Below are 26,917 nucleotides of genomic sequence, written 5' to 3' on the forward strand. Positions count from 1 at the left end.
AAACTAATAGTTTAAATACTAAATGCATAATTTACCCTAAAAATTTTGGTTTTCCATAAAATCATGCCCCAAGAGAAGATAACTTACCCCACCACCATATTATTGTCAAATATGCAAATTTTTTGCCCAGGGAGGCCCCAACCCTATGGCACCAAATGTATACAAATTCATTGGACTTATCCCACAATTTTTCATTTTCTTTAAAGAACTCCATTAAAATGGTAAAAGCAGCATAAATCATGGTCCTACCCAGAAAGCTTTCTTTGACAGTGACTCCCCATTAGGAAGAAAAGGCAAAAGCAGCAAAGAAGAAGAGGCAATAACTGAACATACAACGAAAGAAAGAAGACATGAAAAAGATGATGAAGAACACAAGCGCTGGAAATCTCGGCAACGAGATTAGCTGGTACGAAAATCCATTTTATTATTCTAATCATCATAATCAAAAGCAGCAGTGCTGCACGAGTACCAAGCATCTTCATCGTCAAGTGAAACCAGTAATGGATACCCAGCTAGGCATTGCTCGAGCACAGATCATCGACTTGAAAGCCGAGGTGGACTACGAGCGGAAGGCACGTAAAAAGGCGGAGTCCCTGAACAAGAAACTGGCGAAACAAGGAGCCGAGGAACGAAGGGGAAAAGAAGCATTGGAGACTGTCTGTGAAAAGCTTGCGGCCGAAGTCACCTTCAAGAAATCGGAGATTGATCGAATGAAAAGGGAGTTCAAGGAGGAGAGAAAGATGCTGAAGATGGCCGAGGCTTTGAGGGAAGAAAGAGTTCAAATGAAGCTGGCCGACGCCAAGGTTCTGTTCGAGGAGAAGGTGAATGAATTGGAGGAAATTAAACGCAGACAACCGGCCGATGATGATCCCAAAGTGTCGATGAGACCTGTGTTGGGTGAAAAGTCATCCAACGGTGTTACTGCGGTGTGTTCGTCGACGGCGGTCCGGCGAAAAGCATGTGCAGAAGCCGAGAATCCTCACATAAAACGAGGGATCAAAGGGTTTGTGGAGTTTCCCAGAGTGGTTCGAGCAATCGGATCGAAAAGTATGCATTGGAGTTCGAAGCTTGAGCGTCAAAAAGCTCAGTTAAGGATTCTACCCTCATCCAAGTGAAGAAACTTTGTTTTTTCCCCCTTGTTGAATTGCTTTGCGTTTGTAATTTGTTGTGTCGGATTGTACATAAGTTGAAGTTATGAACAATACTTGGACATGGATAAAAGATGGCCTAAATTTACAAGCTCGTCAAGAACCTTTCAAAACCCAGTTCTTTTAACTATGATATTCGATCTATTAATCAATTATTTCGAATCAAAATTTACATCAATTCATTAATGAACAAACATATTTAGTTGGGTAATTAAATTGTTTACTTTTGTTCCCTTATATTTTTGTAAGTGATGGGATTTAGACTCCCTAGACCAATCCTCTTAGCTCCCTTAAAATGTCAGTTTTCCTCTTTGTCTAAGTAGAATTAAAATTAGATTTAAAATTTATTAAAAAAGAAAAAAAAAAGAGAATAATCTCTTTTCTGGATGAAATCTACACCCTATCGGACACGACACAATATATATATATATATATATATATATTCATTTTTATTAGGTAAAATAGAGATCTAATTGAAAAAACAAAAGGAGGAGAATTATGCAAATATATCTAAATATATAAGAAATAATTATATTATTATCTCATGTTGGATTGCAGATTTTTATCATAAACTTGAACCGACCTGACATTATCCTATAAAATTGACTCGAACCCAAATTAAAAAAAATGAACCTATAAAATTGAGTCAGATTGAAACCCGTCATACCCAAATCTACATCCATCTCATTTATTTTATTTATTAATTTTTTTATTTCTTATAAAAGTACTTGATGTTTTTATTTATTCACGTAGTATATTTTGGTATTAATTCTATTTTTTAATACAAAGGAAGAAAACAGTGACTAGTTCGCAGCAGCCAAGCTCAAATCATCATCAAGCAGTCGTTGTATCATCGGAGGAGGTAGTGCATATTGGACTAAACCCATTGGAAGCATCCCCCTTCGAATCGCGTAACACCCCGCCACAAGTTGCAGCTCCCGAGTTTAAATCACGGACACCGTCAGTGTTGAACTTCACCCAATATCCTGTAGGGGGACACCATTTAGCTGATAGTCTATGAACCACCGTAGCACGTGGCCGAACCACCCTCTCCAATGTAGTAGCATGTTTAGAGTCCATCCACAACTTGTGCGCCATTTCCAGAGTACTCCCGCTTACCATTATTTCATCTGAAAAGGATAAACATGTTACGCTTAATCCAAATGCACCACGCCAACGAACCACAAAGGAGATCCCAATCAGTGGCGTGACTTACCCGATGACCAGAACTAAAGGAGAAATCATTTAACACACGCTGAAACACATCTAACTGCTCAAGCGACGCTTCCGCAAAATGAACCAAGTCATCAGCGAAAAACAGACGAGTGAGAGAGGGCCCCCACGAGAAAGCGTAATTGGGATCCAATTATCGTCCTTCCTAATAGCTTGCGCCTAACGCTCCATACATAACAAAAAGGGTAAGGCCAGAGAGGGTCACCCTGCCTTATTCCCCTAGTAGGCTTGAACTCATCTAATAGAGCACCATTCCACTGAACATGAGTAGTACCCATCGAAACACAGTTCATAATAAGCTGTCGGATATCGCTCGGGCACCCCATATCCTAAAGTGTGTCATCAACCCCGGATATTATAAGTGTAACCATAGGCACCACAGCTAGTAAAGAGACTTTTAACGAAATCAGTTGCAATACAACCTAATTCACCCTGATCCGAACACCACGAACCATCCGCTTGTTTTAGAGATAAGATAGTGTTCCGATTATGGCGAATTCTAGCATAGGAATGGTAGAAATTCGTGTTTCGGTCTCTGATAGTAATCCAATTAGCCCTAGATTTGATGTGAGTACATCAACGCCAGCAAAGGAAGCTGATCCGGAGGTCCTACCAACAGGACCTATCACACGTTCTAAGGCAAATCATTTTAGGGAAGCTCTTTCTCTTAAGTGTTTACAAGTTTCTAAGGCATAATCATTACATAATGTTTATGCCTTAGAAACTAAGTTTTTCAATGTGTTACATACATCACCTTAGTTATATTAAGTAATTATATGCATTTGCATTAGTTTCATTAGATATATAAGTGTGTGCTTATATATATTACTTACTTTATATTTTAATAAGTTTTATAGCTCATAAGTGTGTTTGCATGGTATTTTCAGCTTATAGTATGTTTACAATAAGTTTGCCATAGTTTGATGGAGGTTATTATGTTTTCATATAGGAACAATAAAGGGCACCAGCTTAAGGTCCTAATCCTAGCTCGGTTGAAGCTCAAAGGAGTGTATGCAGCTCATCTCAGCTCAAATAAACTCACTACACGTTCAGCTAGCTAAATTCAGCTCACCTTAGCTCCGTTCAGCTCCACTAGCTCAATTTAAGCTAACAAGTCCAGAAGCAACTCAAAGGTGTCCTACGTGTGGGAGAGTGTCCTACAAGCATGTGAGCAGCATGTGGGGCATTATATACCTATCCAAGAGTGCATGACATGTGTGACATTGTGCATATGTGTGGAAATTCAACATTGGGCATATTTGAATTCAAACTGAAAACACATGTGATATTGTTTGAATTCTCAACCCTTCCCTCCAATGCATGGCCGGTTTTAACCTCCTTATCCACTCATTTAACACATGCAAAATGTGTTAAATGCATTCAAAATCAGCCACACAAATGGGCAGCAACACAAGGGAGTTACATGGTGGTTTTTTCATTTGAGTTTTAAATTCAAAATTATATTAATTTGTAGCCACAAGTGATGGCCTTCCATATCTCTCTTTTAACTATATATTTTGTAATTTTGTAAGTGCAAAGGTTAGACATTTTATGAATAAAAATTATTGTGAGGTTTTTCTCTCAATGTTGGTTCTTCTTATAACTATTTTCTTGACATTTCAAGTCTGATCTTGTTGTGTCAAGCTTGTGAAACTTTGGGTTCTTAGATTGCTATCTAACGGGTCCAAGTCCTTTGAACATTGAGCGTGTAAGGTTCGGGTTTATACTTTTTAGTATAGGTTCTTCCTTGTTCTTTGTTTATTTACCAAATTTCTAGAATTGCTCTTTCACCATTGCCATCTTCTCCGAGCATTCATCTTCCACCTTTCAACATTCTAAATTTCCAGGAACCTAATTCCTTCCTTTCTTCATCCTTTCTTATCCATTTTCGTTCTTAACCTTAACCATACAACCAACAACATCTTTCTTAGTTTTAGTAAGTTTGCTGCAATGGAATTGCTTACTTCATTCCAGATCCATTACAATCAAAGAGGTCCCCATAGGCTGCCTCATATCAAGATTTCCGCATATAGAGACTCTCTTCTCGTTCAAGTACTTGCTTTAACTCAGCCTTCAATTTCTTTTCCAGCTCCAATAAAAAATCTGAATGCCTACGCCCCAAGGCCCGGTCAATTCCCCTTTGTCTTGCCAGAAGCCTTTTCTTCCGAGCACCAATCGTGCCAAAACTATTACTGTTCCAATTAGCAAGCTTCTCCCGCAAGTTGGATATATTTGCTCTGAAATCCAAATTTGAAGACCAACAATCCTGAAGCACGCTATGGTCCGAACCAGCAAAACCCTTACTAAGATTAGTACGAGCACAGGTCATGCGAAACAAGACTGGCCTATGATCCGAACCAAGACGATCCAGGTGAAAAATAGAAGAATCGGGATAAGCACTCAACCAACAAGAATTGACAAGGCATCGATCTAGCCTTTGTTGCAAGTTACCTCGACACCAAGTAAAAGGCTTTTGACTAAGATTAGTACGAGAACAGGTCATGCGAAACAAGACTGGCCTATGGTCCGAACCAAGACGATCCAGGTGTATGATAGAAGAATCGAGATAAGTACTCAACCAACAAGAATTGATAAGGCATCGATCTAGCCTTTGTTGCAATTTACCTCGACACCAAGTAAAAGGAGGGCCATGGAAACCAATATCAAGAAGAGCACAAGAATCAACCAAACCAAAACCCTTACTAATCCCCACACGACCTACAACACCCCCTTTCCTCTCCTCCGAACGAAGAATTGCGTTGAAATCACCCCTAACAACCAAGGAAAATTTGGACCAGGATTAAGCTGCTCAAGACATGCCCAAAGCTGATTCCTGTAAGCAACATGCGGACTGCCATATACAATAGTCACCAAAATACTCACAAAAAAGAAAAAAAATTAAAAATAAAGATACGAAGAAAATTAAAACCTTCTAAAAATGACGATTAATCATTAAAACCCAATAACCTTCATAAAAACTCATTGTCTCTATCGAATGAGACGCTTGAAAAAAAGGATAAAGGAGTAGGGAGTAAAGAGCGAACCAAATAATCTGGCAGCCTGCTTCGCTACACAATCTGATTACATCAACAAACAATCTTTTACCAAAATAGAGATCTGACTATACGTGACCATCGACTAACTAATCAGAATAGAAACCAAAACAACCACAGAGGTATGCGAAAAACATACCAACAACCATGAGGATCGTGTCACAATAGCAGAGAAAACACGTGCCACAAAAACAGAGAAAAATCATATCACAAGGAAAGAAAAATCTTATTCAAAATTAAAACGACTCAAGCAAAAAAGATAAAAGACATAATAGTCACCGACAGCAAATAACTAACAATAAAATTGATGCCACCGCCGGCTAAACAAAAATCAAAGAGTACTAAAAAAATGAACACTTAATAAATTTTATAATTACAATTTGATACAATCATACATATAAAAAATTTGTTTGTGGTTTAAATGTAATTTTAATACTGATTCAATTATAGAACTGTTAAACCAATTAAATCCTAGTCTCTCTCTCTTGTTTTCTTTATAATTTGTGTTATTTTTTATAGATCAAATAAATTTTTTAATCTTTGATTTTGTTTAGCCGATGACAATGCCGGTTTTGATGCTGATTGTCGATTGTCAGTTGTATTTTCTCTTTATTTTTTTAAATTTTTTAATAAGAATAATTATGTCTTCGTTACACGTTTATCTTTGTCTTTATGGTATGTTTATTTATTTCTTTTGGTAGTTTTTAGCCGTTTGACCGTTATTTTTGGTTATCTTTTTTATTATGATTGGATTTGACATTGTCACGACTAATCAAGATTGCTCTTATTTGGCTAGTTTTATCCCTTTTTGTGGTTTGTTTGATGATGCAGCCAAATTTGTTCGTATATTTATTTTGTTCAAACATTTTGTTTAGGTTTTTTAATCTTTTACTTCTTAGGTCATTGTGTGATCTAGGCGGATAGTTTCGGTGTCAATGGTTATAAGATAATATCCTAATTATATTTAGTTTAAGTCTACAATTATGCTTTTAATTCTTCATTGTAATTCTGGATATTTCCTATTTTTAATAAAAACTAACAGTTTTCTATATAAAAAAAATTGATTCAAGTATATCTATTTAAAAATAATAAATGAATTGATTTATTTTTATATTAAATAAATATAATTATTGTGCATGTAATATGTAAATATAATGATGTCACATAGATAATAATATTAGTAATTTTATAAAATTACATTAAATCAAAATTATCCGTTTTACTAAAATTCAACTATAGTTTGTAATTGTTAATCGTCACTTGTTGTTGATCGTCACTTGTCTTTTCTTTTTCTTTTTTTAGTTTTTAATATGAATAATTATGTCTTTGTTACATGTTTTACCTCTTCCTTTATGACACGTTTATCTCTGTCTTTGTGACACTTTATCTCTTCCTTTTGGTAGTTTTCGATCGTTTGAACGTTGTTTTCGTTTATTTTTTTTCTCAAGGATAGACTCAACATCGCTACAACTGATCAAGATGGCGCTTGTTTGTTATTATGTTGATCTTCCCTGCTTTGGACCCTCATATTGATTTGGATACGCGTTTTGCACTCGTGGATAGTTTTCTTATATCGTTTGACTCTGATTTGAGATTTGTTGGTGATCTTTTAGTAGTTTCATCCCATTTTGTGATTCGTTTGCCAATGTAATCATATTTGTTCGTGTCTTTATTTTGTTCGAGCATTGTTAGGTTCTTAACCTTTTCCTCTTATGGTTCTTGTGTGATCTAGGCGGCTAATTTTTGTATCAATGGTTATAGAAAAATGTCCTAACTATAATTTAGTTTACGTTTACGGTTATGCTCGTAAATCTTCATTGTAATTTTGGATATATTTTCTATTTTTAATAAAACTAGTAATTTTCTATAAAAAACTATAGTTTGTAATTTATCTTTTAAATTTAAATTGAGTTTTTTTATTATGACTTAAATATAAAATCAGAGTTCAAACTGTAGCATTTTTCACAAATAGGAGTTTAAACTATTTTTTAAAGATAACCGAGAAATTTCATTTATCGAAAGTCGTATCAACAAACGTCATGCCAATGACAGAGTGGACAAATACAGTAGAGACTATAAAAAATAAATATAACAATGACCGCTTAGAGATAACCTATAAACAAAACCATTAACAAGTGAAGCAATAACGTACAAAACCTGAACACACTAACGACTCTGAGCATTAAACATGAAGGAGAGAAACTTGAAGAATAACCAAAATGGCCAACGGAAAAAGAGATATCCCCTTAACAACAATCCCATTCATAACATAGATGCGATAACCAACGAACCGTCTTGTATAAACGAACAGAGGAACCATGCATCGAGAAAGCAATAACTATGTATTTAGGGAAAATAAAAACCTAGAAGAATACCAATTAAAAACCTGTATCGAGAGTTCAAAAACACCGGTAGCCATGATATCCTTTACAAGAAAAATGCCAAGAGTATTATTATAGTAAATACGATAAAATATAACTAAAAATGACATGGTGGCAGTCAGAGAAGACCACCACTACTGCCATAAAGGAAGAGTTTTTGAAAAATACCCAAGAGTTTTTGTAACTTCCGCTGTCATAAAGGTTATTTTTTTGAATGATCGTGGTGTCTAACGTTACAAACGTTACCACTTTAGGTTCTTGAGCCGTTAACGACGACAATTTCCTCTGCTAAGTGACATGTGTCACAATCTAGTAATTATACAATTTTCATTTAAAATTTCATAATTTAAATTTTGAAATAACCCATAAGCTTGAAAAACCTTCATTTCAACCCTTAAATCCACGTCGGTCGCTGACCTTTGCCGTCGACGAAGCTCCACCCGATCTCACCTCCCCCAGTGACCAAAACCCCTATGAAATCGTGACCGATTGACGAAAAATCAACGTTTTATACCTCGCGAACCTAGGATGAAAATCGCAATCCCAAGCAATTTTGACGACCAATCGACGAGAACTACAACAACGTATGACTAAGAGGATGGCAGAGACTACTCGACATCAGTGTTTCGTGGTCGAAAATGGTGGGGGTTAGGGTCAGGTTTGGGAATTTATTATAAATATAATAATATTTATAATATTTTAAAAAAATTAATTTCAAAATTACCATAGTATAACACGTGTCACTTAACGGAGGAAATTTACGTCATTCACAACCTGAGTACCTAAAGTGGTAACTTTTGTAACGTTAGACACCAGGATCATTCAAAAAATAGTTTAGGCATCTATTCGTGAAAAACGCTATAATTTAAACACTTATTTTAGAATTAAACCTTTTATTATTTAAATAGTATTTAAGCTGAATAGACCAGAGGTGAAATTTCTCCTATAAAAGTTTCTCATGGCCGTGTTCTTTTTTTTTTTTGACATTATTAAAAACGTTGTGTAGATCTTACAAACTTTAAGAGCTAAATTAGAAAAATATTAAAAATATTTTGTACTAATCTTTTCTTGTTCATTACAAACTTTTAATATTGTCTACTTCTTCAGAAATAATATTGCTTTCGTCTTTTATTAAATCAATTTAAATTGTTTTCAGAAATAATATTTTGATTTTGTTTTTGAGAAGGATTTTTTTTAAAAACAAAAAAGTGAAAAAGGCATTAGAGGTCCCGATGCTTCTGAAAAAAACTCAAATGTGACCATCGTATTATTTTTCTCTCAATGTGGCCCTCAAACTCAGAAAATAAATCCAATATAACCCTTTGACCAACATTTTTCGTTGTTTGACCGTTACAGTGTTGACATGACGGTCTACGATACTAACATGGTAATTCATCTATCATGTTTGAGTTATCAATTTAGCACATTTTTCATGTTATCCATCAACGTTATCAATTATCGTGGATTGCTATGTCAAAACTGTGGACTGCTATGTTAGCACCGTAAACTGCTACGTCAGCATCGTAACGGTCAACGAAGAAAACCGTTGGTCAAAGGTCACGTTAGACTTATTTTCTGAGTTGAAGGGTCACATTGAAAAAAATAATAATACAAACGCCACGATATGATTACTGTTTATAAGGGGGATGTCGTCCCCAAACCCCCCAACAACACTATAGGAACCTCTAATGCCTTTCTGCTAAAAAATTAATAACAAATTAGGATTAAGAGATAGCGGAGGATAAATTTAAAGTGAAAAATATGTCTAAGAAGTTTTACCACAACGAAACACGGTGATCGAAATATTTTAAAATTCGTCAAAATTTAATTTTTTTATGCATATATTTTACATTAATTTTTCAATTTAGCTCTTAAACTAAAATGTATTCATAACTTGATGCTTCATTTGTCACTCATTAATTGATGAAAGAGTTACATATTTTTTTGACTATGTCACACAAAGGATCAAAATTGTTGACGATATGAAATTATAAGAGCCACAGTAGGAGTTGAGCAATACTTGAGGGCCAAACTGTGTATTAAGCCAATTATTTTTTAGGCAAAAAATGGTGTAGGAGAATTATTAGGAGGGGCAATATAAAAAGTTGAGGACGACATGTTCGTTGAAGAAAAATATAAAAAGGAGTAATTTTAATTTAATTTGAGCTCTTTTTCCTCTCCCCCTCTTCGCCCGATCTGTTGCTTAGGGTTCAATCAAAATCCCCCACATTTTCTCATCGACCACATCAAGCGAGTATTGGCTTCGTTTTTGATCCGAATACGTTTGAATTTTGAGGAACGGGAATTTCATCGATCATGACGATTCAGGATTCTGGATTCACGATGGAGGACGGTGTAAGTTGCTTGCCGTGCACGCCCGAAGAAGAAAAAAGGATCGTTACCGAATTGAAAAACGAATCCGAGCGTTATTTGAAGGAAGGCAACTTGTATTTCGTTGTTTCTAGCAGGTCCGTTTTGAATTTAATTTAAAATCATTTCTATTCGCTGGCTGTTCTTTGGATAAATCTCTCAGGAGAGTTTATTTTATGTTGGAATCTGTAAATTCTTTGTCAATATTCAATTAAAATTGGACTTGAATAACCTAGGTTTTCCTTTTTTGTAGGTGGTTTCGAAGGTGGGAGAGGTATGTCGGGATAGACGCTGGTGGAAATTTGAACCATTCTTCTGATTCTCAACATTCGGATATGGATTCTTCGATGGTGGCGGAAATGCCTGGTCCTATCGATAACTCTGATATTGTTCAAAGTGGAAGCGGTTGCGATTGCAAGGAAGATGAGCTACAGCTTCGCAGAACGTTGATGGAAGGGCAGGATTATGTTTTGGTGCCTCAAAAAGTTTGGGAAAAGCTTCACGAATGGTAATGCTTTACCTCCGGCTGTTTTCCCATTGATAAATTGAATGTATATGGTATATGCTTTGTCCATTTAGATAGTTTGCTTAGTTATTAAACAACTTGAAGATCTATTGTGATTCACTAGTTTATATTAGTAAAAGAGAGAAACTTACAAATAATATGCGGACACTTTTTCTCTCTGAAGATTTATTAATATTTCCTTCCCAGTTAAAGCAATTAGCAAAATCAAATTGATTGTATGCCATGTGCCTGTTGTACAGTAAGATAGCAGGTAAAATTTGTTTCTGTTTTTTATGTGTCGTACTATCATTTTAGGTATAAAGGCGGGCCAGCATTGCCAAGAAAGATGATTTTGCAGGGTGTTTATCACAGAAATTTTGATGTGGAGGTTTACCCACTTTGTCTTAACTTGATAGATTCCAGGGATGAAAGTCAGTCAGTTATATTGTTAAGCAGAAAGGTATAGCTTGTAATCTGCCCAACTCGAGGAATTGTCCATTTGTTGTGTTTTATTGTTCAGCAAAATGGAAACTAACAGTGACAAAAAAAAAATTAAGATAACACAGGCTTCAAGTTGCATCCATTTTCTAAAGTGATTTGGAAAATACTTTTGGTTTATAAGTTTTGCTTTCAAGTCTTTTATGTCCTTGAAATTTTCCTTTTTATTGTAGACCATGCCGGTTCTAACTTACCTTTTCATTCATTTCTGTTCTTTTGGTTGGATTACTTGTTTAGGCTTTAGTATCTGAGCTCTTCCAGAAGGCCTGTGCACTTAGGGGAATAGAACAGAATAAGGTGGGAATAGCTGTTTCTTTTTTCCTTTAAACATATATATTAAAATATAATTGTTTTAGAAGAAGATTTGTATGCTTTATGTCAACTTCATTACATGTTTTGTTCATTATATGTTTTTGTTCATTATATATTGCTAGGTTCACATTTGGGATTACTTCAACAAGAGAAAGCATGCACAGCTGTTTGCTTCAAATAAAACCCTAGAGGAATCAAACTTGCATATGGATCAAGATGTGAGTACCTTTTCGTTTTGCCTTTGCTATTTCCATTTCTATTTGGTTTTATTTTATCTGCATGTTTGATGAAACTTTACAGATTCTTTTGGAGCAAGTTGATGGACGTCAGTCTGCAAGATTTGGGATGGATTCTACGGGAAATGAACTAGCTTTGGTTTCCACGGAACCTTCAAGATCATCCTTTACGATTGCTGGGGGGCCAGCCTTGTCGAATTGTCACTCCTCTGGTTACAAATCAAATCTGTATCCAGGAAGTTCTTTAGGCTCAGGATTAACGGATATAGGTGATAGTTTTGATGCCTATAACTCTGTTAGGAAAGGAGAGGGGAGGGGTTTGACTGGGTTGCAAAACCTAGGAAATACTTGTTTTATGAATAGTGCTCTTCAATGTTTAGTGCACACACCACCTCTTGTTGAGTATTTCTTGAAAGACTACAGTGATGAGATCAACATACAAAATCCTTTGGGAATGCAAGTAAGCTGTGATGCTATCAACCGTTTTGTTTTTTTTAGTTTTCCGGGAATTATCCATTTGGACCATTTTCATACCTTTTCTTGAGCACTTCACTAACTCTCTAACCTAAGTTGTTCCCGTGCAGGGGGAGCTAGCACTTGCTTTTGGTGAGTTATTACGGAAATTATGGTCCTCAGGGCAAACATCAATTGCTCCACGTGTATTTAAGGGAAAACTTGCACGGTTTGCACCACAATTTAGTGGTTATAACCAGCATGATTCTCAAGTGAGTTTCATTTTTCCTTTTTAATACATGAACTTCTGCAACATCAGCAATTGGTAACTTGTATAGATCAGTGGTTATTTTGTTATTAGATTATGTTCATTGCAAAAATATTTATTTCAAAAGTGCTGAATGTTATTAGAAAAAAAGAAATACAAATTGGATGCTTAGTTGTCTTAAAATTAAAATTTTGGTGCATTTAAATTACCCCTAGGAAGAAGGCATGTCAGTCAATGATTGTATTATCGTTTAGCAAAATGCTGTATGTTGTCAAGTTTCTGGTGATGGTGCTGCATGCAGGACCAAAGACATTTCAGCCTTCACTACTTTTCTAGTAGTGTAATCAGTAATGCATGTTTAAAGATCCTAAGCTTTAGTGTGACATGATTTCCCATTCTAAAGGCTTGGTGCAGATCTTTTGAATTATGATTTAAAAGCAATTTAGGAATGGCTTCCAATGTTGTTTAAATGCTATAATACTCATCACTTTTAAGGGATAAATATGCTATTTTTATGAGATTTATGTTTTTTTCTTCTAAATGGAGTATCTTTTCTTTAGGAACTTTTGGCTTTCTTACTAGATGGGCTGCATGAAGATTTGAATCGTGTCAAACAGAAACCTTATATTGAAATGAAGGAAGCAGACGATCGTCCTGATGAGGAAGTTGCAGCAGAGTCTTGGAAAAATCACAAGGCTCGAAATGACTCAATTATTGTTGATGTTTGTCAAGTGAGAAATTTTCTTATTGATCTAAATTTTGAGTTAGAGCTGCATATTGTATCAATCTTAAAGTTATGTCAGAAAGCTAGGGTCATATCAGGGTTTTATACTTTTATTACCTTGCAAATACAATTACTCATCTATGATTTGTTCTCGGTGCCACTCTTAGCAGATTGATAATCAATTCCAATTTTTTAGCATTATTAGGATTGACTTTTGTTTGCATTCTTTAAGATTTGGGCATTTCAGTCTATAGTTGCGTAGTGCTTTGCTGTACTTCCTTGTCTATTTGTTTTTGCTCAACTTTCATGTCAATATTTTCTGCTACAAGTTTCTGAGCACGGAAATGTAGGATGATTTTCTCCCATGCCATTAACATTTGGAATATTTTTTATAATGCTCTTGCTTCTCAGGGCCAATATAAGTCGACACTGGTTTGCCCAGTTTGCAGCAAAATTTCAATTACTTTTGACCCCTTCATGTATCTTTCGTTGCCACTACCTTCCACCATCCCTAGGACAATGACAGTGACAGTGTTTTATAGTGATGGAAGTGGTCTCCCAATGCGATATACTGTCTCTGTGCTGAAAAATGGTTTCTGCAAAGATCTCCTTCTGGTTTTGCGTACTGCTTGTTGCTTGAAGACTGATGAGAACCTTCTACTTGCGGAGGTAAAGAATTCTCGAATTGATTCTTAATTTCTTTTTTAGCTGTTTCAGTTATAGGTTACCTTGATTGGCTGATGTATTCATTATTCTATATCAGGTCTATGAAAACAGGATTTGCCGATATTTGGAGGTGCCCTTGGAGCCATTGGTTTCGATAAAGGATGATGAACATATTGTGGCCTTCCGATATCAGAAAACGGGGATGGAGAAAACTAAGCTAGTAATTTTTCATCGATGGCAGGAAAAGTAAGTTTACTTCTCTCTAGTAGCTATTGGGTTCTGTCGAGCAAATATGTTGTTTTAATTTGATTTACCATCTGTAGGCACTTTGATATTTTGGGAAACTAGGGATCTATGGTTTCATCTATCATTGTCATTTTCTGTGTCATGCAGTTCATCCATTGACTGTTCACTCCACATGATATGAATTTGATTAAGAAAATCTGGAAGGGTGAATCAATTTTGCAGGACTTGTTATTTTAAGATCTATGGCATAAGGTGAATCGATTTACTTAATAAGCTGGGGGAGGGGGAGAGCGATGAATTTATTGAATAAATAAGCTGTTTTCGTCTTCTTTTATTAAGATTTTGAACTAAAATATTGGGCTTTCCAGATCCACATCAGATTATCATAAAAGTGGAAAGGAGCTTTTCGGTACTCCACTGATTACTTATTTGGAAGGAGACCATATAAGCGGAGCTGATATCAAAACCACTGTTTCTGAAATATTGTCACCTTTCAAAAGAATGTATTCTTCGGCCAAATCTCATATAGGCAAAGAGAATGACTTCCTCTCAGATGGTCTCGATGAACCATGCAGCAGTTCTGATGCTCACTCAGTTGAAAATGCAGAATTTGAGCGCATGTTGAGCACAGACTTATCACTCCGACTCCATTTGACTGATGACAAGATTACGACCTTCAAGCCTCTTAAGAAGGATACCCTCTTTGAATCTGGGAAAATCTTTGGGAAAATCTTAAGGGTTGTGCTGGATTGGACTGACAAAGTACAGAAGCTATATGATGCCAGCTACTTGAAAGACCTCCCTGAAGTTCATAAAGCAGGGTTTGCTGCTAAAAAGACCCGGCAAGAAGCCATATCACTATCTTCATGTTTGGATGCTTTCTTGGTGGAAGAACCACTAGGGCCTGATGACATGTGGTAAGTGCTTTAAACATGTTTAAATGGATTTGAGATAACAAAGTCGTGGACTGTCTCCTCGTTTCCTCGTAAACAGTATCGATGCCTTAATGGTGTGACCAAAATGATAAATACAGGTATTGTCCTCGTTGCAAGGAACACAGGCAAGCTGTAAAAAAGCTAGACTTGTGGATGCTACCAGAGATTATTGTTTTCCACTTGAAACGGTTCACTTATGGCCGATACCTAAAAAACAAGATCGACACTTCTGTGAATTTCCCCATTCACAATCTTGATTTGAGTCAACATGTCATGAACAAAGATGAGCAGTCTTATAAATACGAGCTATACGCCATCAGCAACCATTATGGTGGCCTAGGCGGCGGCCACTACACTGCATATGCTAAGGTAAAGTCTATAATTTATGCAGCATGCAGCATATACATAATCTCAAATACGAGTTCTTAGCTTGAATGATATCTAGTTTTTTATTTTTCGACTTTCCTAGTTGATTGAAGAAAATAGATGGTATCATTTTGATGATAATCATGTTTCTCCCGTCGATGAATCCGACATCAAGACTTCAGCCGCTTATCTGTTGTTCTATAAAAGAGTTAGAAGTGAAACCGAGATGGAGACGGAAGAGTCATCACGTGATCATTCTGTATCTTAATTACCTTGTTGAGAGAGCATTCTGCAATACTTTTGCTTTTTCTTTTAATTGGAGCTACTTATGCTGTGCTCACCTACGACGGTACTTGGCTGAGCAAGCCGGCCACTGGTGTCCGGTTTTGTAAACGATGGATGGCACCAGAATGAGATAAACTCATGCCGAAAGGATCTCGGAATTCGAGGTAGGCAAAATACAAGTTTCAATGATATTATTCATTTTGGGCAGAGTAGTAGCCACCAAATTTTGGTAATAGGGCGTTAAATATGTATTATGCGCTAGTGATAGCGGCCATCTATTAGGGCATTAAATATGTATTAAGAAATTAGAATGTTATGGTGGTAAAATTTAAGAAATTAGGAATTTAGAATGTTAGTGAAATAATTATTATAAAACCAATACGGCCTACGTATTATTTTCTCTCAACTCAGAAAATAAATCCAATGTGACTCTTTGACCAACGTTTTTTCATCTTTGACCGTTATGGTGCTGATGTTATAGTTTGCGGTGCTTACATGGCAGTCGAGGATGACAAATTAGCGTGGGGATGACATGTCACATAAGCATCGTGGACCTCTAGGTCAACACCGTGAAATGACATGCCAATACTGTAACGGTTAACGACGAAAAACGTTGGTCAAAGATTCACATTGGGTATATTTTTTAAGTTAGAGGGTCACATTGAAATAAGATATAGTACGAAGTCCACGTTGATTATTTTTTTTATGAATTTTGATGCTTTTTGCCTAAAATTAATTTTGCTAGTAGAGTAAAATTGATCGGAGGCCATAAGATTGTCGATTAATACTTGAAAGAAACTAGAACAATTACAAATGCCACATATTCTAAACTTTGCAACTCAATATAACGTAAGGTATTGATTTTGTTTTTCTAAATAGAACGTAAAGTTTATAACTTAAATAATCTCCACGTCATTTTATCGCTCTCTCAAAGAATAAGAGAATCAACTTTAAATTTAATTTGCTATAATACATTAGTAATATTGTTATGTTTGTTAAGAAGACTCAATTTTCCTTGTCGTTAAAATTAAGAGGAATCTGAATCATTAAGTGTCTTTAGTTAAAGAGAGTTTTATTCTTTTTAGAAGTTTTGAGTTCGAGTAATTGCATTTGTAGGGTGGTAAAATGACGGAAAACAAGGAAGAGTGTATATTCTTTACCATATTTTCAAGAAGTTGTATAGAAAACCGTAGGAAAACCATGGTAAACTTCAACACACAATCTCATTTAGAGTTGAAACAGAAAGAGAGAAAAATAGAGAGTTAGAGATGGGGTCTCGGAACTTTGGGCACAAGCACCCGATGGTGTTCCACGAGGAGAGGAGCAATGAAACCAAAGAAGCTAATTGCGGCAGATGTGGAGAGGTGTCCGGTCCATGCTTCAGCTGTGCCGAATGTGGATTTTCACTCCACAAGAGATGTGCGGAGGCACCTTCACAGTTCCATCACCCTTTCCATCGCCAACACCATCTTGTTCTTCGATCAAAACACCCATACACATTTTATTTTTCAGACAATGAAAATAGAAACACAATAACACCATCAATCAAACAGAACCAAGCTTTCACATCCCTGCAAGATTTGAATCGGCTACTTTGATCCATCCCCATTGAACCTTACAAAAAATGAAACAAAAAACCAAATTAATTCGAAGTAGAAAATATTTACGGGGGTAATTAGCAAATGAGCATACCTTGTTTTTGATAATCTTGTTTTCCTCCAACTTTAACAATCTGTTTGAGTTCTGTGAAGCGCAACTGGTCTATTGCTCTGCCGAAGTCAGCAGGCTTCACACATTCCCAATTGACAGTATAATTGCATGTAGAGTCTGCACATTCGAGAGCCAAATCTTCACAGAGCTTACTGCATATGCGACATGACAGATAACAATGAGGCTTGCGTACAAAAGTAAGAGGATGTTGGTGGTGAACTTCTTCTTTGAACATGCTGCCAGGTTTGATCAACACACTCATAATAAATATGGGAAGAGGAGGAGGAGGATGTGTGTGGAGGCCTTCTGCTTTGAACTTACTTCCAGGTTTGATCAACAGACGGCTTTGAGGAACACATTTGAGATGAGCAGATAAATCACAAGTTTCACAACGATAAAACCAGTGATTTGGGTCTCTTTCTTTCTCACAGATGTCACAGTAAAGATATTCTGAATAATCATTGCCTTCCTGGTACGTGAGTGCGAGTGGATGTTCATCACGCCTGTCTCGAACTGTAAGCGGCAATGATTGACAAGAAAAGTCCAGATTGAAATCACAACGCTTGCATCTATGTAGGTTTACCCATGATTCACCGCAGGCTTTGCAATTCCCATGGACCTTTTCTAAGAAGAAGAGAGGGTGTTCATGTGCTGGATGTTTGATTCTATAATCTCTATCAACCACACTTGGAAGGAAAAAATGCTCATTACATACTTCACATTTATAAGCAAAGCCGCTGCTCTCACAATCGCATAAGTTGCATTTGAAAATGTAGCCGACAATAAGGATAAGTCCTTGTAGATGTGCATGAAACCAACGCAACTTCTTCCTGAGTGATTCAGCACAACTTTTGTGAAGATAGAAGTCACAATACGAGGAACAATAGTAAAATGAGGTCAAGATTTGTAGCATGCAACCATCACAGGTCTTATCATTATCCGTGAAATTGTCACTTAATATCAGATCATGTGCATGACTGAAATGTTTTATTCTTATCATTTCTCCAGTCTCATTTTGCTCAATGAAACAAGTGATGGGATTAATGGATGTCAAATCATCATCAAGTCCCTCATCATCTGAGCAATAATAACACCCATAGTCTATATTAACCTCGGTGTCGCAAAACTTGCAATCCCGATTCTTTAACTCGTTCCCGGAGAGGAAATAGTTGTGAAAAATGGGGTGATCATGGCGTGGGACTTTTATTATAGGTGGTATTGAAGCACATTTTGGATGGATTACAAAGTTGCATGCAGAGCATGTATAGGAAACAGAATTTCCTTCAAGGCCACATGCATCGCAGATGAACGAGGCTTGTTTCCAGAACAGGGTGAACGGGTGTTCATGGTATTTTCCTTTAATGAAAGGTGGTGGTGTTGCGATCTTGATATGAAGAGCAAACTTACAAAGTGAACAAGAATAAACAAATTTCTCATTTTTGGTTTCTCGACATGCCTTGCAAGGTATATTTTCGTGGTTGGACTGTAAAACAAGAGGGTGTCTACGATGTGAGGGGTTACTGATTTTACAAGGTAACTCGGCACATTTAATGTGAACCGCAAACTTACACGGTGAACAACAATAAAGAAATCCCCTACGTCGTGTCTGTTGGCATATGGTACAGGAGGAACGTTCACCATTAAACTGTAGAACAAGGGGGTGTTGTTTTTGAAAGGGATGGCTGATTTCGTGGGGTAGTTGGGCACATTTCTTGTGTAGGTTGAATCCACAATCAATAGAAAAGTATGTAGACTCTCCTAAAGGTTCCCGACACCCAAAACACACAGTTTTCAAGTGATTTGTCACCCTCTCCCGGGACCACTGGTGGATCAACGGTGGCTATGTTTTTAAGCTCTTCAGGTTTTCTTTTCGGCTATGCTCAGGGTAAATAAAGCGCATTTGATATGCAAGTCTAAACCACAAGAACAATGATAAACAAACAACTCACAGCTTTCATCGCAAAATTTGCAAATACGTCCTCCCTTGTATGGGTGTTTTGATCGAAGAACGAGAGGGTGTTGGCGATGGAAAGGGTGATGGAACTGTGAAGGTGCCTCCGCACATCTCTTGTGGAGTGAAAATCCACATTCGGCACAGCTGAAGCATGGACCGGACACCTCCTCTCCACATCTGCCGCAATTAGCTTCTTTGGTTTCATTGCTCCTCTCCTCGTGGAACACCATCGGGTGCTTGTGCCCAAAGTTCCGAGACCCCATCTCTAACTCTATTTTTCTCTCTTTCTGTTTCAACTCTAAATGAGATTGTGTGTTGAAGTTTACCATGGTTTTCCTACGGTTTTCTATACAACTTCTTGAAAATATGGTAAAGAATATACACTCTTCCTTGTTTTCCGTCATTTTACCACCCTACAAATGCAATTACTCGAACTCCAAACTTCTAAAAAGAATAAAACTCTCTTTAACTAGAGACACTTAATGATTCAGATTCCTCTTAATTTTAACGACGAGGAAATTGAGTCTTCTTAACAAACATAACAATATTACTAATGTATTATAGCAAATTAAATTTAAAGTTGATTCTCTTATTCTTTGAGAGAGCGATAAAATGACGTGGAGATTATTTAAGTTATAAACTTTACGTTCTATTTAGAAAAACAAAATCAATACCTTACGTTATATTGAGTTGCAAAGTTTAGAATATGTGGCATTTGTAATTGTTCTAGTTTCTTTCAAGTATTAATCGACAATCTTATGGCCTCCGATCAATTTTACTCTACTAGCAAAATTAATTTTAGGCAAAAAGAATCAAAATTCATAAAAAAAAATAATCAATGTGGACTTCGTACTATATCTTATTTCAATGTGACCCTCTAACTTAAAAAATATACCCAATGTGAATCTTTGACCAACGTTTTTCGTCGTTAACCGTTACAGTATTGGCATGTCATTTCACGGTGTTGACCTAGAGGTCCACGATGCTTATGTGACATGTCATCCCCACGCTAATTTGTCATCCTTGACTGCCATGTAAGCACCGCAAACTATAACATCAGCACCATAACGGTCAAAGATGAAAAAACGTTGGTCAAAGAGTCACATTGGATTTATTTTCTGAGTTGAGAGAAAATAATATGAATGCCATAATGGTTTTATAATAATTATTTTATATAAATAGTTAACTTAATTTTATAATAATGTATGTATTTATTTTTTGTATTTATATTCTAGAGCTTGCTTGTGAATACATGTTCAGATTACATTTTGGATTTGATGCTTTGAAATGATATGAGAAGTTATGATTAACTCATTTTTCATACCTCAAAAAAACGCCTACCCATTTGTTTTTCCCTTAGTTAACCACTTTGAGTTGTTTTCCCTTTTTTGTTTTACCATGACCTGAAGCCAGGGTTTCAAAAAGCGGTCGAATAGATGTGTCGCGACCGTTATATCGCGGTCTCGACGGTGTCCGAAACCGCTATCGCGGAAAATAATGATGTGACGCAGGATTAAGCACTAAGAATGCTAGGGATGTTAGCGTTCAATGTCAAGTGGTTAAGAGTTATCTTTGAACAGATATTACCTTATACTTACTCCAAATTAATAAAAAAAATAAAAAAAAATCTATGTAGGAAATGTGCTCATCTATAAGTTATTGAAGTAATGTAATGTTTTCTTTTTTATAAATTCTAAATCTAATTTTTACGAAGAGAAAATAGGATTTTAAGAGAAGATAAGGGAGCTTGTCTAGTAGGTCTAAAATCCATGATCTAAGGAAATATGAGAAAACAAAAATGAGTAGTTTGACTAACCGATCAAACAAAGACAAACACATATGTATTAAAAAGAGTAAACTTCTAAGGGATAAATCTATAAGATCTCATAAAAACAAAAATAAATATTCGAGTAAATTTTTTCTGTAACATTATCATAAAAATTTGGTCGTAAAAAACCTATATCAATTACTAATCTTTCTTTGAGAACTTTTTTTTGGTTGCTTAAATGAGGGGTGTAACACGATGACATCTTAAGAAGTCACTCATCTTAGTATTACTCTCACTTAAATATGTATAACTATGAAGTTTTAATAACGGTGTGAAGCGGGATCACACCAATAGCGACGGATCGCGGTCGCAATTTAATGGATTGTGGCCAATCGCGGCAAGAGCGGACCGCTATTCCACTATTATTCTGAATTATGGGTCAATAGTTTGGGTCAACCCGAGACCATAAATGAGCCCATTAGACCTTCTAGAATAGTTTGGACCAATTAAAAAAGGGTGTTGGGCTTGAGTTGGCCCAATAGTTTAAGGTAGGTGATGTTCTTTAAAGTGGGTTGTAAGTGAGAGGGACCAAAAGGGTAGTTTACTCATAGCTTGTTTTAAGAAATAAAAACCCTTTTAAATCTAGATTTTTCAACGTGAAATCATACCCAAAATATCATCTTATACTCTTAATCCTTTCTTCCTTCTTCCTCCCATAAAAGGATCAATCCTTAAGGAAACCCAAACCTAGATTGAAGAAACCAAGTAGAAGAGGTTGAAGAGAATTCAAAAGCCAAGGGTAAAGGAAATGTGTATTCCTAGTTGATTTTGAGAGAGGTTTTAGCAGCTCAAGCAACCAGGTAACACACTTATAACTTTCTCATACCATTTGTAGAATCATTAAAAAGAAATTTATCTTGAAAGTTTAGTTTGAACATGTTTAGTAGATTTTCATGGTAGATTTCATGTTTGATTTTTTTAACATGTTTCTAAGCCTTATTCATGCTCCCTTAATATCACATAAGACTTTATAATAAATGTGAAACCTCAAGGTAGGAGTTTGGGGACTTTGGAAAGGTTTTTATAGTGTTTTAGAGAGTTTTCTTGGGTGAAAAATTGAATTCTATAGTATAGGTTTCGAAACCTCTGGTTGATTTCAAAAACCGTTATCTATAATGACATTCTATCATAGAGGTTTCGAAACCCCCTTCAGAGGTTTCGAAGCCCCTATCCAAAATGTCAAAAAAACGTTGTTCGGAGGCCCTAGACCCATAGTATGACCATAAATGGGATCAAAAATGCGTAAAACACTAGAATAAGTGTTATAGAAGGTGTTTTAAGTTGGGTCCCAATTGATGGAATAGTTGTAGGGGCATCGATACCTTGGGGAGGATATTGATACTGCAGAGAGAGTATCGATACTGTAACGTCAGTATTGATACCAAGGATATGGTTTGAAAGTGTAGAGGCAAGCAAAGGTATCGATATTGTAAGGTCAGTTTCGATACCAAGGTTGAGAAATGGGCTTTAAGTCAAGAGAAAGTATAGAGGTAAGTGAGGTTTCCCAAAAGATCATAATTCCTCCCTAATAAGAATACAAGTGAAAACAATATTAAAAATGTTTAATCAAACTTAGAAACGAAAATAAAGTAGTAGCAAATAAGACTAGTCTTTTTCGATGCTCGGGAAACGATTTAGACACCCGAGTTCCTTTATTTCAGTGAGTCGAAAGTATAGATGCAATCCATATATATCCTTAGGTAGGGTGCAAGGCCCTTAAAGCCAACTAACTAAAACCGAGGCTTGACACTCGCAAGGGGTGGGTTAGTCAGGGGTATGGTGTCCGATGCAGAACTCTGGGGGCCATATCCTCGGTAGACTAGAGGGGTGTGTGAGCTCCGAGATGCAATAATCCCTCAGTCGCACCATGATGTCTACCATAGCATAGGGAGTACGTATACAAATTTACTCACTAAGTAGATCAGATCAGTAGACTTGATAGCTTAAACCTTTCAGTGATATGCAATTAGTATGTTTTAGATATTAGTGTGGCGCTGAGCTAATGGATGTTTCCGTGGGCATGTTAGTAAAACTAGCAAGTTAGAAGCAGTAGATAGACCAAGGTCCAGTTCAGACCAATGCATATTCAGAGTACGTCTCAACATTTATAAAGGGCATGTATATTTGTAAACTTTATTGTTCAGTTGAGTCGTAGTTTTAGTAGGGTGGTTAGTATTATTTTAAAGTGTAAATATTTATTTTGAAGCTCCTCGGTGTAAAGATTTTTTATATATTTCAGTTATTTTATGGTTGGTTGTTATAATGGTCATTTTAAAGTAAAAGGAAGTAAGAATAAGTTAGTTAGTCACTTCGGTGGTTCCGTGTAGCACATTAAATCGATCGATTATATCGTACTGGTCTAAGGTGTTACATCAATTATTTAAAAAACAATTGGATACAAAATCTCGGATTTGAAAAATTATGAAAAGATTCCATTCCAATGATTTAATCAAAGGTCCAAAATTTTAGAAAAATAAATGCTCATATGGTCCATACAAAAATTAGTGTCTATAACTTTATATTTAATATTTTTTCTATTCATTGGTTTCTATTTTTATCATTCAATCATTATTATTTTGATAAAATTATATATAATATTACATTTCTTTTAATTTTAATTATAAAATATTTTAAAATTTAATTATGATACTAATAAAATATTTTTCTCTCCACATTAACAACTCATCTGCAACAATAACCACAAACTTCGGGTTCCAATTTTCATCCAGAACTGAGACTCGAAATAGACCTGAACATGATAATCCAAATTTAAAGAGAAATGGTCATCTGACTATAGGGTATTACTTTATTAGGTCCCTCAACTATTAAAAGTTATAAATTGGTCCTCTAATTATAGAGTGTTACTTTATTAAGTCCCTTGACTATTAAAAATTACAAAGTAATCATCTGACTATTCATTATGTTCCAAACTCGTCTTTTTTCATTAAAAATGATAGTTGTTTAAGTTGGACGTTAACATAATGACTGAGATATGATAGTCGTTTGAGATTCTAGGATCAGGTTTTATCATATCACAATCAGCAGGTTAACGTTTAGCTCAGAATATCATCAATTTTTTAACAGAAAATGACGGGTTTAGAACATAATGAATAGTCGGGTGACCATTTTGTAACTTTTAATAGTCGAGGGACTCAATAAAGTAACATTCTAATGTCGGATGATCATTTTATAATTTTCAATAGTTGAGGGACTTAATAAAGAAATGCTCTAGAGCGGGGGGACCATTTGTGTACTTTACCCAAATAATTATCAATTCAAATAAAAAAATTCAAAGAAAATTTAATGTATATTTTTTCAATTAAAAATTTTAAAATTTTTTGTATGTTTTGATTTGTGATTGTAATATTATTGTAAGTGAAGAAAATGAAGTTTGGAGTTAGAATATGAACTAATTTTGTGTTCAATTTCATAAATGTTTGAAAAATTTATGCAAAAATTCACAAAAAAAATTATTTTGAGTTAGATTAATTTGCTCGAGTTCAAAATTGAGAGGATCTAAAAAGTGTTTAAGCCAAAAATATTGTCGAAACGATTTTTTTCTTAAAAGGTGAAAAAAGGTGAGATTTTGAAAACCACATTAATTCTTAATTATCTCTTTTTAATTTAAAAACAAATGTGATTTAAAAGACCTCTTGTTTCGAAAATTTTTGGATTTCCTTTACGATCGAACAATACAGTTCAAGGAGTCGCCACCAATCTTTGATTAGGGTGTGATTGAGCACCCAAAAATACTTTGTCATTTTAAATAAAAATTAATTTGAATTAAAACAACAAATTGAGGTCTGCGTTACCAAAATCCGAGTTCGGGAGTCGGTTACGTGTGGGGAAGGATTAGCACCCCCACAACGCCCTAAATCGGTACCTAGTCGATTAATTAACGTTTTTGCAATGAACTTTACAAATTCGAACTTAATTTAATTTTTGATCCCATAAAACAAAAATGTAAATTTAAAACATTCAAAAACACTCAAACAAATTAAATTAAAATTACCAAGTCATTTTAGAAAGATAAAGAATGTTCGATTATTTACAAATATCGAGACCAGATCTTAAAGATATAACAACCTTTTCTCGATATATTTAAATAAACGAACATTTCTTTTTCTCTCGTTCCCAAATTTTAGGTGACGAATCATTTTTTGGTTTCACTTTCGGGATACACTTTTAATTTAAAATCATTAGAAGCGGACTTCAAATCAGTTATGACAGCCCCCTTGAAACAATTTTAAATTAAAAGTATATTACCCTTAATCCAATTATGAATATGTCGAGTTATGCAAGTGAAGTTATCATACAAATTATGCAAAAATGATGTCATGTAAAAATTAATTAAACATGCGATTAAAATAAATGAGTAAATAAATCTAAAGCTAAAATTACTATTAAACAAAGACCACAAAAAAAAAAACTATCAATGCATTACATATACCAAGATCAACATAAAACTGAGACCACTTGTAAAACTAAAATGAAAACCGAGAAAATGTTATGCCAAATATGCAACATCACATAAACTTAAAATAACATACCCACATGACTAAAATGTGACATGCAAAAACCTTAAAGTCTAATGTCTAAACAACGTAAATTAAACAAATCAATATTTAGGACGAAAATTAAATGAACATAAAATAAATAGACATAATTAGATACATGCAAATTTCTACCTAGGGACTAAAATGTAACATGCAAAAATTAACAATTTAATGTTTAAAATAGCAAAGATTAAATACAAGAATACTTAGGGCTAAAATTAGATGCGGGTAAAATAAAGAGACAAAACTATAAACATGCAAATGTTGATTTATGGACTAAAACGAACATGCAACCATTCAGAAGTTAAATGTCTAAAATAACAAAAACTAAATAACATAACATTTGGGATTGAAAATTAAAACACATAAAATAAAGATGCAAAATTGGAAATAGGAAAACATTCGGTTTGGGGACCAAAATGAAAACAAACACAAGAACTATAGGGATTAAACGAAATTCTAAGGACTCGATGGCTAAAAGCTAATTAACCCTAAAATTTTAACATATAACCTAAACCTAAACTAAAAAACACAATTCACGTGGAACATATTCAGCTTCCTCCCCTTCTCTCCACTTTCCATCTCTCCCTCAGCCACACACAGTATCGTTCAACACATGAACCCCCTCCATCTCTCGGTCATGTTTTAAATTGCTTGGCCACCATACTTTGGTGGCCACCTTTCTTTTGACCATAGCTCGCCATCACCGCCTCTCGTCCTACAACTCTACACAATCGAGCCTAATAAAGTTGGCCACCGTTCAAGATGGTTCCCTCCTTAATTCTGACCGTCAACAGAAGCCGAGGTAAACGACCCTAACTTTCTATTCCCATTTTCTGGTTCGAAACTATATTAGGAAAATGCCCTTGAAAATGAAAAAGAGATTTCTCATTGGTGTTATTTCTTGTGTGAATCGGATATGGGTAAGAGAATTGATTGAATCTTTTATTTCTTTTCCAAAATAGAAAAATATGAGAAATGCTTAGTTCTTTCTTTTAGTGCTTTGTATTAATCTTGAATGTGACTTACTGAAGAAAGATGAATGCTTAAGAGCCCACTCAAATTGTTTCCCCATCCCTTCTCAATTTTCAGTTTTAAATAACAATCGCATACATACGAAACAACAAAGAAAACAAACTAAAAAATAAAAGAAATTGAAGAAGAATTCCTCGGAAAAACGTACATTTACT

At 35.3% G+C, this 26,917-nt stretch overlaps 3 protein-coding genes across 5 annotated transcripts; 2 read left to right on the forward strand and 1 right to left on the reverse strand.

Annotated features, from left to right (window-relative positions):
* Window positions 1-313: 313 nt before the first annotated feature.
* On the forward strand, window positions 314-1,238 carry LOC120206544 (protein BRANCHLESS TRICHOME-like). Its single transcript, XM_039206169.1, has one exon. The coding sequence runs from the start codon at window positions 351-353 to the stop codon at window positions 1,113-1,115; it is 765 nt and encodes a 254-aa protein (XP_039062100.1). The 5' UTR covers window positions 314-350; the 3' UTR covers window positions 1,116-1,238.
* An 8,761-nt stretch (window positions 1,239-9,999) lies between these two features.
* On the forward strand, window positions 10,000-16,177 carry LOC120206659 (ubiquitin carboxyl-terminal hydrolase 9-like). 3 transcript variants are annotated; one of them, XR_005524135.1, is made up of 14 exons: window positions 10,000-10,283; window positions 10,439-10,693; window positions 11,006-11,150; window positions 11,426-11,485; window positions 11,623-11,718; window positions 11,801-12,196; window positions 12,321-12,461; window positions 13,018-13,188; window positions 13,593-13,850; window positions 13,945-14,093; window positions 14,462-15,010; window positions 15,127-15,397; window positions 15,498-15,843; window positions 16,161-16,177. XR_005524135.1 is itself a non-coding variant. In XM_039206241.1 (13 exons), exons 1-13 carry the CDS (start codon window positions 10,132-10,134, stop codon window positions 15,660-15,662), a joined length of 2,808 nt encoding a protein of 935 aa, XP_039062172.1. In that variant the 5' UTR covers window positions 10,000-10,131; the 3' UTR covers window positions 15,663-16,131. The 3 variants fall into 3 exon arrangements, 2 of the variants coding, with proteins under 2 accessions (XP_039062172.1, XP_039062174.1); XM_039206241.1 differs by lacking the exon at window positions 16,161-16,177 and having other exon boundaries at window positions 15,498-16,131; XM_039206243.1 differs by lacking the exon at window positions 16,161-16,177 and having other exon boundaries at window positions 10,001-10,283; window positions 15,570-16,130.
* A 1,003-nt stretch (window positions 16,178-17,180) lies between these two features.
* On the reverse strand, window positions 17,181-19,548 carry LOC120206573. The gene is made up of 3 exons (XM_039206187.1): window positions 19,339-19,548; window positions 17,372-18,773; window positions 17,181-17,293 (listed from the first exon to the last, which is right to left on the reverse strand). The coding sequence occupies exons 1-3, from the start codon at window positions 19,546-19,548 to the stop codon at window positions 17,181-17,183; spliced, it is 1,725 nt and encodes a 574-aa protein (XP_039062118.1).
* Window positions 19,549-26,917: the final 7,369 nt, after the last annotated feature.

Source organism: Hibiscus syriacus, unplaced genomic scaffold, assembly GCF_006381635.1.
Source record: "Hibiscus syriacus cultivar Baekdansim isolate YM2019G1 unplaced genomic scaffold, ASM638163v2 tig00013960_pilon, whole genome shotgun sequence".
NCBI classification, from domain to species: Eukaryota; Viridiplantae; Streptophyta; class Magnoliopsida; order Malvales; family Malvaceae; genus Hibiscus; species Hibiscus syriacus.

Coding starts and splice junctions, on each gene's coding strand:
- LOC120206544 (XM_039206169.1), top strand. CDS start 351: ATGAAAAAGATGATGAAGAACACAAGCGCTGGAAATCTCGGCAACGAG.
- LOC120206659 (XM_039206241.1), top strand. CDS start 10,132: ATGACGATTCAGGATTCTGGATTCACGATGGAGGACGGTGTAAGTTGC. Junction 10,284..10,438: donor TATTTCGTTGTTTCTAGCAG/GTCCGTTTTGAA, acceptor CCTTTTTTGTAG/GTGGTTTCGAAGGTGGGAGA. Junction 12,462..13,017: donor ATAACCAGCATGATTCTCAA/GTGAGTTTCATT, acceptor TCTTTTCTTTAG/GAACTTTTGGCTTTCTTACT.
- LOC120206573 (XM_039206187.1), bottom strand. CDS start 19,548: ATGAAACCAAAGAAGCTAATTGCGGCAGATGTGGAGAGGAGGTGTCCG. Junction 18,774..19,338: donor CAAATTTTGCGATGAAAGCT/GTGAGTTGTTTG, acceptor CTTCATATCAAG/ATCGCAACACCACCACCTTT. Junction 17,294..17,371: donor ACAAGATTATCAAAAACAAG/GTATGCTCATTT, acceptor ATTTTTTGTAAG/GTTCAATGGGGATGGATCAA.